General features: G+C 44.2%; 1 protein-coding gene across 3 annotated transcripts in view; it reads left to right on the forward strand.

Moving 5' to 3' along the window:
• The window catches only part of MYO1E (myosin IE), a 124,762-nt gene that overhangs the window by 39,318 nt on the left and 66,819 nt on the right, over positions 1-18,625 (forward strand). Inside the window, exon 1 of one of the 3 annotated variants that reach the window (XM_021407744.1) lies at positions 137-265. The exons of 1 other annotated variant lie outside the window; for it this stretch is intronic. In XM_021407744.1, coding sequence (XP_021263419.1) covers positions 263-265 — 3 coding nt within the window. In that variant the 5' untranslated portion in view covers positions 137-262. Of the gene's footprint in view, positions 1-136; positions 266-13,378; positions 13,598-18,625 lie in introns of those variants that run through there. One more of the 3 variants, XM_021407743.1, reaches the window with a different exon arrangement.

Raw genomic sequence — 18,625 nt, forward strand, 5'->3', positions numbered from 1 at the left:
CGGCCATTGGCTGCGCCGCGCCGAGTTCTCCATTTATGGACACGGCGCCCGCGCGGCCGGTAAGGGGCAGCCGCCCGCGCTCCTCGGCCCTGCCCCGTCTGCCGCGAGCCCCGGCGCGCGCGCCCCGCCCCGCCTCGCCTGTCCGCACCGCCCCGCCCCGCGCGCGGGGGGCGGGCCCGCTGCCGGCCCCGTCCGTCCCCGTTCGTCCCGGGGCGCCGGCGCGTCTGAGCGGAGCCGTGGGTAGCGCAGCGCGGGAGCCGCGATGGTAGGCGCGGGCCGGGGCGGTGCTGTGCGTTCCGCGGGGTCTCGTTGGGGGGCGCGGCGCCGCCGTCGAGCCGAGTCCCGCGGCCGGCGAGGGGCTGCACCGGCGGGGTCGGTGCTCCCCGTCCGCCGGCGGGGCCGTCTCGGGCCGCTGGAACGCGCCGGGTCCGCGTGCCCCCGGCGCCGTGCCCGGGACGGTCTGCTCCGCGAGCTGCCGGGCGGGGGCTGAGGGGCGCGGCGGGCCGGGCGGGGACGGGGTCCGCAGCAGAGCCTGCCTTGCTCCTCGCCGCCGGCTGCCGCTGGTTCGTCGTAGGTTTCGGAGAGGAGTCACGCAGGTGTGACGCTTAACTTTCTGTGCGGAGGACTTGGAGTAAGTAGTGAGAACTCCGGTGTGGTAACGAGCCGGGCTGAAAGTGAGTCATTTTTTTTAAAAGCGTGGCTCTGAAGTGGAGTCCTGAAGATATGAGCGAAGGCACTTTAAAAAAAGAAAACAACTTTTGTGCTCCGGCTCGGAGTGCGTTCTGACCCCCCCCCCAGGCCCCACCTGCCCGGGCGCGGCCCCGCGCACCTGTGCCCGGCAGCGGTCGGGGCTCCGTCGTTCGCCGCGTAAATACAGCGCTGCAGGGCTCGGGGAGCCGGGGATCCTGCCCCGGCTGGAGCTGCAGCCGTGCTGTTGGCGAGGGGGTTCGGGAGGGAGAGGCCCGTGTACTGGCTGTGAGCTGATTGTTTACCTGGAGATCGCAATCAGCCCTTACCCTCACCTTTGTTCCGCGGCGCTCCTTAAGCCAGGGATGGCTGCGGCACCTGCGGGCTCCCGGCGGTGATTGCCGTGTGGCTGCTGCTGGGCGCTGCGTGAGGCCGGGGCTGTCTGACCGCTGCCAGTCAGTTTGCAGCAGGCCCCAGCGGTTCCCTCCCGATGAAGGGATTGAATCGAAGTATGGTTCTCGTGAGTGTAACTAATTGGTAACACGCTCAACCGATTGTACTTTTTCAGACTGAGGGAATTCACGTCTCCCACAAGGTAGCCTGTTCTGGGAGCTGTTCGGGCCGCTATTGTCGTGGTTTTGATTTGATATTGAAATAGTCTTGAATTACATGAGCAGTACTTCTGTGATTGTCCTTACCCGGTGATTGCAATCAAACCAGCAAAGATTGTTTTATGAATACTGCTTTGTCTAAGACCTTTACCCGGGCGGTAGTCGGTGACCCATTAGCAGGTAGCTCTGTGTAACCTAGCTGGCAGCAGGGCTGTCTGCCGGGATTTCTAATTGCTGCTTACCACTATGAATCACACTGCTCACATCCTGAAACTTTATATGTTTTTCTGCGCTGCATAAGAAGTTACTTCCCTTGTTTTTGCCTTGACAACTTTGATTTCTTTAGAAGGGGAAAAATGCTAGCACTGACATTAGATGCATTTGTTTTGTGCTGTTCGGGCACTTTGATACAGCAGAGCACGTGATGGTGATGCTCTTGCAAACATTACTCTTTCAGCCATTGTGCATCGCCCTCCTTAGGTCTGCTGGTGGGGCCGTGCAGCTGTGTGCAGCTTAGCAATATGCGTGCTCTTTTTCTGTTGGTTTATTTTTAATCCAGGTCAATATCTATATCTGGTTAATGGTGTGGTTTCAGGAGTTCTGCAGCCATGGAATGGGTGAGCTGTTCTGTGGCTGTATGCTGCAGTATGAGGTGGGAGTGAGAAACAGCAGGGCGAAACTGCCCTACAGCCGACAGCTTTAAGGAACACCTGATAACTACTGGAATGTGTTCCTTTTGTTAACTCTGCATTTCAGCTCTTTAAATTCAAGATCGTAGAATCACAGAATGGCTTGGCTAGGGAGGGACCTTAACGACCATCCAAGCTCCATGCCATTGCTGTGGGCAGGATTGCCAGCCGCCAGATCAGGCTGCCCCAGGGCCCCAGCCGACCTGGCTGCCTCCAGGCCTGGGGCATCCACAAACTCTCTGGCCAAGGACTTCCTCCTCATATCTGTAAGGAAGGAATTCTTCGCGTGATGAGGATGGTGAGGCCCTGGTACAGGCTGCCCTGGGAAGTTATGGATGTCCCATCCTTGGGAGTGTCCCCGGCTAGGTTGGATGGGACCCTGGACAATCTGATCTGGGGAGTGGCAACCCTGCCCATGGCAGAGGCTTGGAACCGGATGATCTCTAATTTCAGAACAGCTTGATATGAGCCAAATACTTATTGCTCGATCCAGTGTGATGCTGAGCATGTCTTGGTTACACATAGTGCTCAGGAAAGTCTGCGGAAATGGTAATTCTTAGTTGCCTTGAAAGGACTTGCTTGGCTTCAGCGTTTGGTCCTAAAATAGCTTGTGTAAGGGACCTTATACTGTCTTAAATATACTGTCTTACATTTTCTTCCAGCATGAAATTCTCAGGCAAGACACTGTTTCTGTATTTGAAGAGTGCTTTCCTGTCTGCTGCTGCAGACAGTAGCATAAGCTCAAACCTTGCTCTCTGCCAAAAGTGGGATAGCAGGGAGGGCAGCAGCATGTGCTTCGCATTATGTCGAGAGGTGTGTTCACAGAAAAACTCTTCCAGCTATACGGTGTTCCTGTTTTGCTCTGTTTTTATGTATCAGCCAGGCACAGTAGCATGTTCAGTAGCAAAACTAGTGATTCACTCTTGAGTTTGGTTTAGGTCTGCGCCGTGCATATTCGCTCTGCCTCTGCTAGTCTGGACCTCTAGACGGTTTATGGGTATGTGGTGCATGTTAGCAGACTTCCTCAGAAAACATTAATGTAGGCAGAACACTGCCCAAATGCAGCTTTTGCAGCTGATGAAAACTGAACATGTGACTGTATATTATATACATCCTGAACACTTTTCTAAGTCTTTGCCTTCCAGAATTGCTTTTTTTTTCCTGTCTATGCGTAACTACTTTATAGTAAGGGAAATGGAGTGAGTGAGAATGGCATTAGTAGCTTGTAACTAAACTCTTTACAAGCACTTCCCTTAACTTAAAGTAAGGGGTAACTTTCCCCGTTCTTACTGCCTGGTCTTCAGGCGTTGCTGCATGTGTGGCAGGGGAAGGCTGAGACAGGCTTCTTTGAGCTGTTGTGACAGCTAGGCAGTGAAAGTGTCACCTCCACTTGCCTGTTCCCCAAGAAGTTCTCAGTAAGAACGTTAGCAATAACCTCATCTTGGAGTACATTGTCACAGCTGAAGCATTAAGCAGTTACACGTGTCATTGGAGAAGTTTTCTCAGCTCCTTTTGTAATGACTTTAACTATTTAGTTTTCTTTTGGCAATACTAGTTTGATTTCTTCCCAGCTTCTAGGAATTAAGACAGTGACACTGATGCACCACCCTGTCTGAGTTATGTCTGAGAAGAAAGGATTTCTTGTATTTTTCTATTCCTGGTTTAGCATCAGAAATGTTTGCGTGTTTAGATCTGCCACTTAAGATAGTATGTATTACTAATGTATAGATAATTAACATGTAAATAAACATATTTGAAGCTACAAAATAATCCTTTGTCCCAGTAAAACCTAATTGAATTCAGTTGCAGCATCTGGTGAGGAAGGGAATGAAAAGGTAAGAGGTCATCTTTCTTGCTAAATTTCTGGCTCTTGTATTTACTTTGCCAAGGACCTTGTGTAACCCTGGGAATGAGCTTACTGTGCTTAAAATGCAGTGTTCTGGCATAAATTGCAGTGGTTCTGCTGATAGAGACCAGCCTGGGATAGGGCTTAACGTGTCAGCTTATTAGTTGTCAGATTTCTTGCTTACCTTTTGGTTCTGGTTGCTGCCACAACACATGGCTTATATGTGACAAATCAGTCTGTTTCTTTTTTCTAAAGCGCTGTTGTAATGCAATACATCAGTCTGCTTTCTTTTTTTGAACCTGGTTTCTAGATCTAGATGGGCTACTACTGGGAAGCATTAAAGCTATGTTAGAGGGGATTTTGTACCTAATTAAAGCAGTTGTTGTTTGGGGACCTAACAGCTCAGAACTTGAGGGTGGGGGAAAAAATGAAAACAGCAGTGCTCAGAACTGGGAAGCGTGTATGTTTTCTCCAAATCCTTATTTTTGTAATAGTCCAACCCTTGTGCAAACCTAGAAATAATCAGGCATAGACTTTAGCAAGAAAGCAATGGTTTGTGCTGTTATTGACTTTCTGAAGGAAGACATTTTGCATATTCAAGATTTTGGTTAAGTAGTACAAAAAGGGTTTACATCGGCACACAGGGCTTGACTCTTTTGGAGAAAAACCTCATATGGGTTCTCTTAAACCTTTTCTTATCTTTTGGAGCTCTGGCACTTCCCTGTTGTCCACGAAGCTCCTTGGCTGACCACTGTGGTGTTGTTACCCTCGTGGAAGTGTCCTGTACTACTCAGGAGTGCAGAAGTATGTGCTGTAGCTGCATGGGTTTCTTGGTAACTTGCAACCAGTGGACTCTGTTAGCTGTTGTATGTTGTTTGGCTTCTATTATTTCTACTGTATGGGCATAAAAGTATTCATAAATATCAGAGAAACACTGCTGTCAATGCATTTTCTCCTCATTGTAATATCAGAACCAGGAGCTGTTTTGCTCTGAGTTGGTTAGCCTTGAGATCCCCTCCTCGCTGGGCCCTTGTCCCAGCCCAGCAGCCCGCTGTCACAGTGCGGGCTCTCTGCTGTAGGAGCTGCCTTTCAGCAGTGCCTCCCTGGGTTCAGCTGCTCCCACCTCCTGCTGCATGCACCACGTTCCTGAGATGCTCTGGCTGTCCTGCCCAGGAAGTATGGCTGTTGCTCACCTCCTGACTCATCCTCACCCAGGTCTCCTGTGCCCCACCTCCTGACTTCCTCCCTTTCTCCTGCCCCACCTCTGTGGCAATGCAATGCCCTCTGGGGAGAGCAGGTGTGCAGTGGTGACTGAGCAGCACGGGGAAATCCTTTACCTCAGCTTGACCAAGTCATTGCTGTGGGGGGGAAAAGGTTCCTTACTGAAGGTAAAGTATTTCTGAATGGTGAACCTTACATTAAAAAAAAAAAAAACAACAACAAAAAACCATGCTCAGTATAAATGTGTGTGCAGGCCTGGAGTTACCCCTTCATGTACAGCATCAAATGCATCTGAACACAAGATGTGTGGAATAGCCTAGCAGGAGGTGTGGCCAGGGGTCTGTTTTCAAAGACAGAATTTAGCTGCTGCTAAAGCTGTTGGTGAGTTGGGTCCATAAGCTGTCCAAGTTTGAGTTTTTGCTTGAAACTGAGACTGTTCTTTTGAGTAAAGCCAGTGAAGAACTGCCAAGGAAAGCAGTGTAGGTAGTTGGAGTACGAGTCGGAGTATCTTCAGTAGGAGTGGTGCTTATTGGAAAGCACGCTTAAGGGTACTATGATGTCTGAGGAGTTGCTTACTGATAGAAGAAAACAAGTTCAACCACTAAATGAACTTGTAAGTATAGGACAGAAGTTAGCAGACGTTCAGCTTGCTTCCCAGCTGTTACTGGCCTGGAAGTGCAGCAGACTGCCCACAGGTCTGCATGCCGCTTCCCTGCCAGCTGCGTGACTTCAGCTGCCATGGCTATCTCTGGTGGAAGCTGCTCCTGGCTGTTGGGAGCGATGCGGAAGGCGACAGCATGCACACTTAAGGTGGGATGATGGCAGCTGGATATTTATTTAACCTACCTCACCAAAAAAAAAAAGAACAAAAATGCTTTAAGCAAAACCATGTTCTTCTAGAAGCTGTTTTGATGCTTTGTTCAGCAATCTGAAGTCTAAATAAAGCATTTTTGGCACCCTTTAGACAGAGCTAGCAGTCTTGTAGTGACTAGCTGCACTTGTTTCCGAACAGGAAGTGTGAGGGTTTTTCTCTGCCAGCTCACTGAACCACTCACTGAATCACCTTCATCAGCTGAGTGTGAATCTGCAACCAGTTCTCTGTCAGCCGTGTCTAATTTAAGTGTGGAAGCCGTGGTCAAGTCTGAACAGCGCAGTCTGATATCACTTGTAAAATATGGCATCTCCACTCTGGCAAATGTTCTTAACACTTGAAATTTTAAATCTTTCATGCTCATGTCTTAGGAACTAACACGCTGCCAGATGTTTGATCCGGCACCTAGGAGAGTCTTCTGTTTTCAATCTAACATTCCACAGCATTTGAGAGGCTTTAAATTGTAGGCCGTTTACCATTGCTTGCTGTTATTTTTATACTGATTTATGTCTCCTCCTGTGCTTTGAGCCGCATATTGCTAATAGCATAAATACAGAAGATGGAAATCAGGGCTTTTTGTCAGCAATACATTTGCATTGCCAAGCGGTAGTCAAGAATTTGTCTTTTTGTTTTTTTCTGCCTTGAGGGATACAAGTCTGTGCGATGCCTGAGCACTTCCGAATTTGCTTTAGCAGTTGAATCTTAACCCTGTGCTACTCCAACTTTGCAAAGTAATATGCTAGTTCAAAGTATTTTAATTTTTTTTGCAAGTACTGCTACAGTGTCTGAAGTCAAGTCCCTTGGGCTGCAACCCCTGTATGCCAGTGGCTTTATGGTATGAAAGTACCATCTGTTTGGGCTGGGTTGGTAGGAAGGTTCCAAGGGCAAAGGTTGTCCTATGTATTTACAGCATTATCACTGTTAGTTGTTCTGGGAGCTGTTGTATTTCTCCCGATGCGTACTGAGCTCCTTCAGATATCTGCAATGAGTAGCCCAAAAATTGAGCTATTTTTGTATACGAACTATAAAAATATTTCATTTGTTAAGTGAAAGCAGTGTTCTTGAGCTGTATTGAAGGAGTGATCTTTTTACTGAACCTAATCTTAGCTACCTTTTTGTGATACTCAAAGGTAAGTGCATGCCCTTGAGTGAGAGCGCTTGTTTTCTTTCACTGTAAGAACAATTTGATTTGTGTTTGTCAGTTGTGGAGTAATTTGTTTTCCAGTACTGTGCTTCTGATTGTATTCCACATATACCTAAAGAAAGGTCAAATGTGTAAGAAAACAGTTTTTGAAGAGTCATGCTTATGGTACAGATGCAGTTAAATGGAGTTTTTCAAACTTGATGAGATCGTTCCAGAAAGGATAAAAGCTGCAGATTCTTGATTTTTGAGCAGTGCGGTACTTAGCTGTCTGCATACTCTGAATTATGAAATAATTCTACAATATCTTGCTAATAATTGCACAAATTCATGTGTCATTGGCTTTATTTTTTCTTGTTTTCTACACGTGTAGATTGCTATCTGAATGTGGATCTAGAAATCCGATATTTTTGAAGAAGCTAGTGATAGAACTTGATCACTGAGGGAACAAATTAATTAGACACAGGAATCTGCTGCATTAGATCATTATATCATTTCTAGTTTTGTAGTCTTTATGTTAATTCTTGATAGTACAGATTTTGTGAAAGCAAGTTTCAGACTAGACACAGCATTCCTGTTGAGGAAACTTCTGATGTTTTCTGCAGTAATTTGAATTAAAATTTTGGGTAGTGTGGAAACCGATGTATTATAGTATATGATTTTGTAACATACGGCTTCTGTACCACATACCATATAATCATAGAGTCATTTGAGTTGCGAGGGACCCTTAAACTCCCCCGCCATGAACAGGGGTCAGGTTGCTCAGAGCCTGGTCCAGCCTGGCTGTGACTGTCTCCAGGGACGGGGCATCCACCACCTCTCGGCAGAATATCCTACCGCAACTGTTGATGTAAACTTATTTTATTCTTGATTTGCTTGAATCCATTAAAAAAAGACCATAAATTAAAATGCAAGGGTAGTTTCGCTAACTACCTTTACCTTTATTCTTCACTACAGAATTATTTAATCAACTTGCCACTTTGCCTTCCTTCCCCCGTATACTGGGCCTTATGCACAGCTGTGTTTCCAGGACCTGTTGCTGTTCTGTCAGTAGTCTCCCAGGCCTTTTTCAGTGCTTCCCCTTGACTTTAAATACACGCTGGCAGCTACTATCTTGGTCAGTAATTGCTAGATTCATCAAGCTGAAGATTCCTACTGAAATATTCTGGTCTTTTCAGTGCAAAAGTCAAAATAAGTTCTTAGTGTAGGGCAGTTCAGATCTTAGCTGTTGTGTGTAACCTGCACAACCTGGGCAGATGGTGCGAGGTGACTTTTTGTAGCTGGATGGTCCTCATGGGGATGTGGAAGTGTGGGCCTACTGCAGTGTAGTAGCACCCTTAAGCCTGCAGAGGTGCTTGTGTCAGGAGTGCTAAAAATGCATCAACTAGGTCCTGAATGGTCTTGTGTTGTTAGCCTTTTACTCCTACTTGCTCTGCAGTGGCTGTTGGCTCTTCAAAGCACCTTCCTGCTTCTTCCTTAAGTACCAAGAGGTCCTAATGCCTGGAGCCAGTGTATGCTGGTTGTGGTAGTCAGGGATGGTGTTGGCGTGCGAGGTTGGTAGGAGGAACGTTTCACTTCTAGCTAAGTGACAGGGCACAGTGGGCTTCTGAGGGTTATACTGTGCTTCCCATAATGCTTTAAGACCCCCTGTCATTCTGTTGGAGATCCTATTTCATGGGAATGGGCTATCAGCAAGTGGTCTTGGCTCTTAGGGTTGGAGCTGCAATAACTTCTATAGACTGTGCTATTTGTTGTGGGTTGTGTGGGTGTATTTTTATGTTAAAAGCCTGAATTAAGCTTGACATGGCTAGAAAGAAGAGAAATGAACTCAGATGTTTTTGTTTAGAGATTCTGATGTGACACTGCATACTTCTACAGAGGTCTGATTCAGGATTTGGCCTTTAATGAACAAAAACTGGACTTCTCTTTAAAGCAGTTATGTGGGAGGAGGCAAGATGACTTCATTGTAGGCGAGGCCACTACTGTTGTTTTCTGGTGCTGATGTAGTTTCTGCATTGGGTTGTGGTTACAGAGGTCAAGGCATGATCACTTTCCTGTGAGAGGACAGGGATAGGTGTTGAGCAGATCAGTTAGAATCATACCCACTCAAGTGAAAAAGGACATAGTAGTGCTTGAGTGTTAAACTTAGGCTGTGTGTTGGGTCCCCTTAATTTGGTTAACTGTCTCTGTGAACTCAAATGCTGATCTGGTGTTTTAAACAGTTTAGGGGTACTTGTCTGTAATGGTTGTTCTTGTCTTACAGCACCATGCAATAATTCACATCAATATGGCAATAAAGAACTAGACCCAATCTACTGGAGAAAATAATTTGCCCAATTTGATATTTGCTTTAGATAGCAATTAAATCACTGTGCGATGTTATACAGTCAATTAAATTTAAATTTGATACAACTGAAATTACTATGGTTTGGAAAGAAGTCCATACAATAACAAAGGCTCATCTGTTCTAGCTTAATGCTGCCTTCAAACAGACGGTTCTCTACAGAACTTAGTACTGTCTTCACTGATCTTGACCTCAGTCTCAGGAATGTGTCAGTTGAACAAAGTGCTTGAACCTACTGCGAGGCTACCAAGTGGTTGAACTTAAGCAGCATACGGTAGTACAGAATGGGACTGATTATTCTGTGTAGGTCAGTACTGTTGTTAACTTCCAGTTTTTATGTGGAAAGCAATACTTTGTTTGCCAACTTACAGTGCCAGCTACCTAGCTGACTTTTCCAGAATTGTTAGAGCTATTCCCACGAGTACTACTCCTTAAAGCTGTTCAAGTGGTAAGTAGGATTTCTGATTCTAGGACTCTTAATGTCTGAAATACCAGCACGCCCAGTCTCCAGAGACCTGATCTCAGTATGCAGAATAAGTTGATGACCAACAGTGGTTTCTTCCTGTAGTTTCGTTTGTGTTTTTATTCCTGGTTCATTCTAGGAACACTTGAGAGGAAACAAAGGAACACTGCATGCTTATTCCCATATTTGGTATAATTCCAGACAAAATGAGTATCCTTCCTCATTGAGTAACAGATGATAGTGCTTCTGGAAAATCCAGCCCTCCTTAAACCATGCATTTCTCTTTAAACAGCCGCATCAGGTTTATTTTCCTTGTAGTTGCATACGGTGCAGTTTTCTATATATGGAATCACGGTGATGCTAAGCAGTCAGGTAGCAGTGGCAGAGTGAAGAGGATTAAGATAAGTGTTTGCTTCTTCAGAACAATAAAAGCTTGTATTTACATATTTATGAGTCCTTCTGTGGCAGGTTCCATTAGCACTATGCGTTAGTAGGGTCACTTAAAATTACATTAAGAGTAGGACTGGAATTAGTGGAGGTCATAAAGTACTTGTAGTGAAATAAACATTTGGCTTTTAACTGCTGATAGTGCAAGAGGAAAGAATAAATAAGTGTAAAAGTCTGTTGCATCTCCTGTCTTGCTTTTTGTTTCTTTTCTACTTGATACATATGAGGGCTGCTCTGAAAGTAGTGCTTCTTATTTTATTGTGTTGGCCCATGATGTCAGAGGTGGATGTTGGTGGGGTGGCAGTGGAGGATGAAACTTCCCACCAGTATTCCATTACATTTTGTTGCTGTGGGACAGATGGTGGCAGAGGGGCAGTCTGACAGCATGGCGTCTGACATGGAAGTGTGTAGGAAGCAAAGGTGTGTCACTGAATTCCTCCATGCAGGAAAAAATGACACTCACTGACATTCATTGACACTTGCTGGATGTTGATGGAGACCAACCAGTGGGCATCAACACAGTGAGGTGGTGGGTGGTGCGTCTCAACAGTGGTGACAGTGACATGAAAGGCAAGCCATGTTCCGGACAGCCGTACAGATTTTTGAGCATGGCATTTGCAGGTTCTTGTTCATAGCTAGCAAAAAGGCATAGCTAGTGGTGGTAACTATGTTGGAAGAAGTGTTTTGTAGCTGAGAATTTGCTCTATCAACTGGTGTTACTGCGCTTTTTATATCTGTTGAAGTTTCCATGGAAATAAATAGGAGGCATTAGTTTTGGAGCAGCCTGTGTAGTTGAATGCATTTCTGTCTTCACATTATTTTCTGTATTGCCAGTACAGATGTGGTGTGGAGGGGGATCCCAAGTTCAAAGCCTAGTTTCATAAACAGGCACTAATGAAGAAAGCTGTACATAGAATTAAGCAAATACTAGGTAATTTCAGGAGAGCATTTTAATCACTAGAAAGATACTCCCTGCTTCCTGCCGACATAACTGGCTGCTTTACCTCCTCCCACGTAGCTCACCAGTAAAAATACCCCTTAATTTTGTAACAGCAGGCTTTGACTTTTAGTTTAGGAGTCCTGAGCTTGCTAAGTGTCACAATCTGTACTTAAACTCAGATTAACTAAAACTTAGTTGCATACTTCAGGCTAACCAAAATTAAACTGTTCTGAATACATTCTTGGGAGAACTAGAAATTACCGATTCTGGATAAGGAATGAAAGTCTGAAACTCAACCAGAAAAGCAGAACACAACTCAAAGTTGTCAAATGAGATCTGTCTTGGTGACAGAGGGTAAGTCTTAAAGTCTGTAACCCTTTGCCAGACCTGAAAGTTTCTTCTATGGGAAGGAATTACAGTGCTGTTTATTCTGAAAACAGTCTTCGCTATATGAAAGAAAGCAAGTGCTGCAGGAAGTATATTTGGGCTTTGTTGACAGTACAGCTTGTACTCCTTGGTGTGTAGGCAGATAACTCAGGAGCCTGCAGCCACTATAAGGATGTTCTGATGAATCTGGAGGTAGTAGTTTGAGTGTGATAGAGAAGTATATCACCACAGTTTGTGAATTAATCATGAATAGCTATTTAATCTGACACACCTCAGGGGTGTTCACCTGCTGAAGGCAGGTTTTCAGGTAATTTCAGTGTTCAGGTAATTTCTTAATTGGTACAGGCGGAGGCTTATTGTACATGAGGTCATTAGGTAGCTTGTCACTTGGCTCTTTTGGTACGTGGGTCTGCCCTTAGTCCAGAATATGTCTAGAAATACACTTAAAATTGCAGGAAGATTTAGCAGGCACGTTTGGTGCTATGCAGGAGGATTTTTCTTTGTGCTGAGTCTGGGTAGCATGAACACTGAAGGGGTGCACAGTCTTTACTTTTCTCCTGGTGAGCTGACCCTTGTGCCTGGACGTTAAGGTGACAGCAGCAACTATGGGCTGATGCTACTGTTTTTTCCAGTGAGATTACGCATAATTTCTTCTTGAGGAAAGAAGCTTATGGCATTTTTCTGCATGGATTTAATGACTCTTAGTCCTGTTCATTAAAACATGTGGAAGTGCATTGCTGTTAGTGTAGCTAATAGGCACTTAGTAAGCAGCTGGAACTGTTGGCAGCTGTGGTGAATTCTTGTCCCTTCTATTTTGAAGATTTGAACTTCCAGTAGCTGGAGTTCTCTGCCTACTGATTTCTCAGTTCTGTTATCCTCTGCACAGGCTCCTCCTTGGCAGTTACTTGGCAGGCTTTTTCCTCTCCTAGAATGGTCTGTAGAGCAAAGAGAGGGTTGCTAATTGCTGACCTATGTGGGGAAACAGGCAAAAATGGCAAAGCTCCCCGAAGAAGCATGAAGTTTCTCAAATCCTATAGAGCAGCTATCAAAAGCTGTTTGTCTTGTGACTATAAGTCAGTTTTCTTGCTGGCTAGCTTTCAGCCTGAAGCTGTAAGAGACAAGGCAGTTTGATTGTAACCAGCCTGTTATGGCTTGTACTGAGTCCCTGATACTCAGGAGCAGTTCAATAGCTGGTAAGTTAGTGTAGTGGAAAAGTGGTCAGTAAAAAATACTAGTGGTATTTAGGAGCTCTTCTTCCCTGTCTGCTGCTAAAAACGCAGCAAGAGTCAGTGACTGGGTTGTGAGCTACCCCTTGTCAGGTAGCCAAGGCCATGAATTTTGCAACTGGAGTCACCAGTCTTTTAGGGGAGTATTCAGTTTTATTTCAAAATAATTTCATGAGGACCACAATTAGTTCTTCAAATTAGAACTCCAGGAAACTTGTTTCTTTGCCTTGCCCCCCTCTAGGCCTTTGAAAGTGTTTTGTCATTCTGCCCCTTACAGATGCAGGGCTAGCTACAAGGTACTAATCCTGTTGCTGTGCTCTCATTGGGAGTGCAGGTGTACAAACAGGAAAAGAAAAAAACAAAGGGAAGTTAATATCATCTGATTGCCAAAACAAAAAAGCGGCTATTTAGTAGCTAAAATTATGTCCAAGCTGGTAACAGGATACCGTGAACAATGAAGAACTTTTTTTTTTAAGTTCTGTAGCTAAATGTGTCCTTTTAGGGCTTGTTTTGTATTTATATGCCAATTGAAATTTGGAGGGCTGGAAGTCACCTCACTGAAGTGAACTCATTTGCTTTTTTGGCGTGTTACCTTACTGAGAAGCTTAGTCATGGATTGTTGTTGGTACTTCTGACAACTCGAGAATATACTCAAGATCTAAAACTGAGTGAAAGCCTTCCTTTTGGGTCAGCTAGGGCAAGTAAACACGGAATACCAGAACTGGTAGGTGGAGGAGAGTGCTCACTCTCTTTGGTTGTGTTTTTTTTTCTTACTGTAGCTGCACTAAAATATACCTTTTTTTCCCTTAATTTCTGTTCCTGTCTTTCAGTCTCTAGTGAGACAGCATATGAGAACTTTACTGTGGAGTACCACAGCTATGATCACTCTTCCTGTGGATGCTGCTTTCTCCTGGTGCTGTTTTTTATTAGGAAGTAGAGGGGAATATACCTAAGGGGCATTTTCCTAATGGCTGCCACAGCCACTGTGCAGCGGAGCTCTGAGGAGCCTAAATAGCATACAGTGTGTGTGAGGGCTGGACTCCTGTGCTGATTCTTAGGGACAGTGTGCCTTCTGCCTGTGATGTATGGCTGCATCCCCAGCGGGCTGAGTGGCAGATCTTCGTTAAACAGAAAAGAGAAAAATGGATTGGATGTAAGAGGGAGTGGCCACGTCTGGGCTGAGAGGTGGTGGGAGCCTAGCTTGATCCAGGTACGTTGTGTCCAGCTGCAGTGTGAAGTTTTGGGCCACCCTAATACTCTCCCCAGCTGTACTGATGGAACATCTGATTCTAACCTCATGTAGAAAACTGGTGCTTGTCCTCTTGTTGATCAGTGTGTGACCTTGACATGCTCAGCATGACTGTCTGGTCACACCCTGCTGGTGCCTGTGCTTGTCTTCCAGGGCTGTCCCTTGGAGACCCTTTCCCTCCCGCGTGCCTTTGCCAAGCTCTTCCTGGCCTGTGCCGCAGCTCTTGCAGGGCTGCCCTGCTTTGTTACAGGCTGCGTGTGGCTTTTAGATTTCTCTTAAATGTTATCTGTGAGTGTACAGATGTATAAGTTACACCTCTACTGCCAGTTCTAAACAGGTGTAACCTTGCCCAGGGAATAGTCCTTAAATGGTGCTAACACCGAAACTTTGTTCTATTTTGAAAAGTGCAGGTTTCTACATGGTGCATAGTGAAGGGCAGCTTGTGATGAAGCAGGTGAAGTTTTATTTTGTGCTTTGTAGTGAGGGGGTTGAGAGGAAAAAGGATGTACAACTGTCTCCATTCACAGACCTGGTTATATGAGCAGGTCGTGTTATTACTTATTCTGTTATTCTGGAATGTGACTTCACAGTAGCTTAAGATGGATTTTCACCTTTTTAGTACTTCTTACAGTAACTGCTGCTGGGTGTTGGAGGATTTCTAAAAGCAGTGCAGTGAAATGTATACACTATTCAATTTCTCATGCATCATCACTAAATTGATGAGTGTCACCGATGACATCTCCAATAGTATGGGAAAATCTGCCATGAGATACTGCCTGCACACCACAGACCACAGTTGTGTGATAAAAGATGATACAGGGAAGTCTTCCTGTAACGTTAGCACAAGGCGTCTATTACTGTACAACTTAAAATGCAGACAGAGTATCTTTTTGAATTTGTGGTCAGCACAGTTCCAAAAAGCAATACGACGATGTCAGGGCTGGATTCCAGAGTAAAGCTGTTCTTGCAAAATGTTCTATGGCAACTTTAATCCCTACAAATAACTGAAACTTCTTTAACAATTTATTTCAAAGGTCTTTTTCCATATGATAGCCCTTCTGAAGAACCAGTGGGCCGTTTTGGATTCATCAATGACTAAATTGCTGGTGTTGTGCTATGTAGAGACCTGGGTTTCACCTGGTGCTCTCCCTTGCAAACACTAAGTAAGGCAAACCTTGCTAAACATTATGAAATTTGACAGGAGCAAACTCCAAAGCACGATAGCTGCAGGCTGCATCCTGTGCTCTTGTGCTGTGAGTAACGAAGTCCGGGCAGTCAGGCATTGCACAAGGAGTATGCAGAAGCACATCTGTGTGTCTAATGATTTAATTGTTTAAGCTACCGATGTTGAGGTGTTTTCAGTGATTGGGCGAGGCATGTTTATCTGCACAACGTAGTTTTTCATATACTTAATGTGAACAATCAAAATGTTTTGTTGGGGAACCAAAAAGGGACAGGCTATGATAGTTAGAGGTCACATGCCTCATGTGCAGTGTATTTTTCCACTGTTGCTTTGCTGGAGGATACAGAACTGTGTGTTAAGGGAACCTTGTAGAAAGCAATCTATTATTCCTCAGTTAATACACCTGAAGTAGACCAAAGCGTGTGGTGAATTCAGTATGGGTTTTGAGTGAGCTTGTGAATTCCAAACCTGTGTTACCAGATGACTAACTGTATAATGTCACACCCCTGCCTGTGTACTGGGACAGTTGATGTATTTCATAACTTGTGCCTTTACCTTTTCTGCAGTATGCTTATAGTCCTATAACAAATAGCATGCTGTCCTCAGGTCACCTCAGCAGGGTGTGTGGCCTGCTCCAGATGATCCAACCACACAACCGCATCTAGTAGCATTAATGATACTGGGAGATAACAGAATGGCTGAGAACTGTGTACTCTTGCCTAGCATCGCACGTAGTGTACAGCTACATCTAAGGGCTGCCAGAATGGGAGGAAATGTGGAAAGTGTTAAAAATAGTGGCTTTTAATTAGATTCCATTGAAGTGATATCAGTGGACCTCTGAAATGATAGAATGAGTTTTTTGTACTATGTATGAAACACAAAATTAATAAGGAATTGTGAAGTGAGTTGTTGATCTGCATGTTCAAGAAACGTTTAGATATAGCGTTGAGAAACATGGTTTAGTGGGGTTATTGGTGGTAGGTGGATGGTTGGACTAGGTGATCTTGTAGGTCTTTTCCAACCTAGCTAATTCTATGATTCTATGTTCCAGAATGTAATCTGACAAGGCATCCCAGTACACGGGTTTTTAGATACTAGTTCCTGTATTTAAATACAGTGCAACCTGCAGAAGAGGCAGTTCAAATAATTTATGATACAAGTCCCGAAATTCTACTGAAGAATGCTTCCTAATAGCTTGTTCCTTTTTTATCCTAAAAAAATATAAATTAAGAAAATGGAGCCTTTCCTTAATTATGAGTGTACTGATAGAATGAGTCTGAAATACTAAAACCTGTGTTCTTGCAGTAGTGAAATAAAAATTCAGCTTTGTTCATTTGCTATAGTTGCTACCTTTATAGCTATACAAATTTAAAATAAGTGTGCGTGTGCAAAAGTTTACCTTGGAGGATACCTGAAGCTCCAATTCCATGGGCAATGATAATACCCTTCACTTCAATGTGGTAGAATAAATGGAATTTGTGACTTCCATTAGTCCTCTGAAATCTGAACTGTATGGACATGGATGAGAAAATGTATGACTTGTGGGTTATGTATTCCATTTTTTCCTTTGAGAGAACACTGCCTATATATAAAAAAAAAGATAGGATACCTCAGCTGTGTTTCCTTCCAGTTCTGCGGGACAAACATTCATCTTACATGAGTGGGAGAACAGGTTGACAAGCAGTTACAAATACCTGGATGTTTCATGGTTCTTTGTTCTTTTATAATGCTAAGTTTAAAATTGGAAGAATTGCATCTTCAAAGGCTTGAATGAGTTTCGGTACTTAAGCTGCTGAATAATTCATGTTAAAGTTTGTTTGCACTCTGTTTATGGTACTAAAAAGAACCTCAAGCAACTGCTTAAAAAGATTTACCACCTTCCTTTATTCACCTCTGGCTAATAACATTTAAAAACAAATGTGTTGGCAATATCTTTGTGTGTATGCAAAGACTGGCACCATGCCTGGCCTCAGCACTGTGTAATGAGTGCTCTCCAAATCTTCCCCCTTTCTGTGTTGTTTTTATCCTATGGAATAAAATGTTCCAGTGCACGTTTGTTTCCCGTCTGGCTTTCTTTTTTCTTTTTTATCAGGTTTGTGTGGATGCTATGGCCCAGAACAAGTAGCTTGACTATAAAGTGAGCTATGTTGGAGTGTTGTGTTAGGTTTGTTGATAAAGGCTGAAGGGGTGTCCATCTGTCTATAGGAAACTTTGAGGTAACTGCTTCAGACTGTGCTAGAGTGGTGGCTAGCATAGTATCAAGGAATAGCTTAGTTTTTTTCTAATTGGTTATCAGAAAACAGTGACTGACAGTGATCACAAGGGATTGAGATTACATAGAGAAAGAAATCCCACTTGAGATCCCTAAGATAGGGCTTTCCTGTAAATTCAGAGCTATGTTTTTTTCCAAGGGGAGAGAATAAAACTGTATGGAAATTGTCTTATAAATGTAGAAGCATGTACTGCATCAGTTCCTAGTTTTCAAACATAACAGATCAGTGCTCCAAAAGCTTATGGCATTGAGTCAAATTCTTGATAGTCTAATAATCTTTTCTAATAATCTTATCATATCACTGTGAAATCTTTGGAAAACGCTGAATATGCAGTAGTAGAAAATGAACAGTAGTTGTGGTTTGCAGTCGACTGCAATGTTTCTGTTGCTGTACGCATCTACCTTTAATTTCTGAAGTAGCAGAAGGTTTAGACTCTGGCCTGTTGCTTAACCAGGAGTTGGAGCTGCCTGTTCACCTGAGCCATTCTCAAGAACCAGATCTGCTATGGATGCCTGCTGCTTTAGAAAATCAGAGGTCAACTGAGGCAAAAATGAGTAGCACTCACTGGGGAGAAAAGGGACAAAACCAGACAATTGTGTAAGTAGCAGAGTTAGAGATTTGAATAAAGCTCCTTATGCATTCCAGTAACTCAAGTGAAAGCCCTGAAAATGGACCAGAAGGGTTGGCATTATCCAAAGGCTAATTAGAGCGTGCTCAGCCCTTAGAGTCAGCACCACGGGACTGGAGAGTGTGTCAGCATTTCTTACTTAGGAAGCTGCTTTTACATGTGGCTTCTTGGTCTCCCTTCACCACTAAGTATTCTTTTTCCTCTGATTCTTGATCGAACTTGTGCCTCAGTGTTTCAAGCCCAGGTGTGAGGAATGCAAGGAAACTGGTGTGGAGGAAGAAATACATTGGAGAGATTTGTCAGAGTTCATGATAGACCTGTGCAGGGTAAGCAGAAGTCAGACTAGGTTTAACTCTAACACGTACCTTTTAGCAAAATAGTAACACTTCCATGATAAAGGGGCACATGTGCAGCTGAGG

This window comes from Numida meleagris, chromosome 9, assembly GCF_002078875.1.
Source record: "Numida meleagris isolate 19003 breed g44 Domestic line chromosome 9, NumMel1.0, whole genome shotgun sequence".
Lineage (NCBI taxonomy): Eukaryota > Metazoa > Chordata > Aves > Galliformes > Numididae > Numida > Numida meleagris.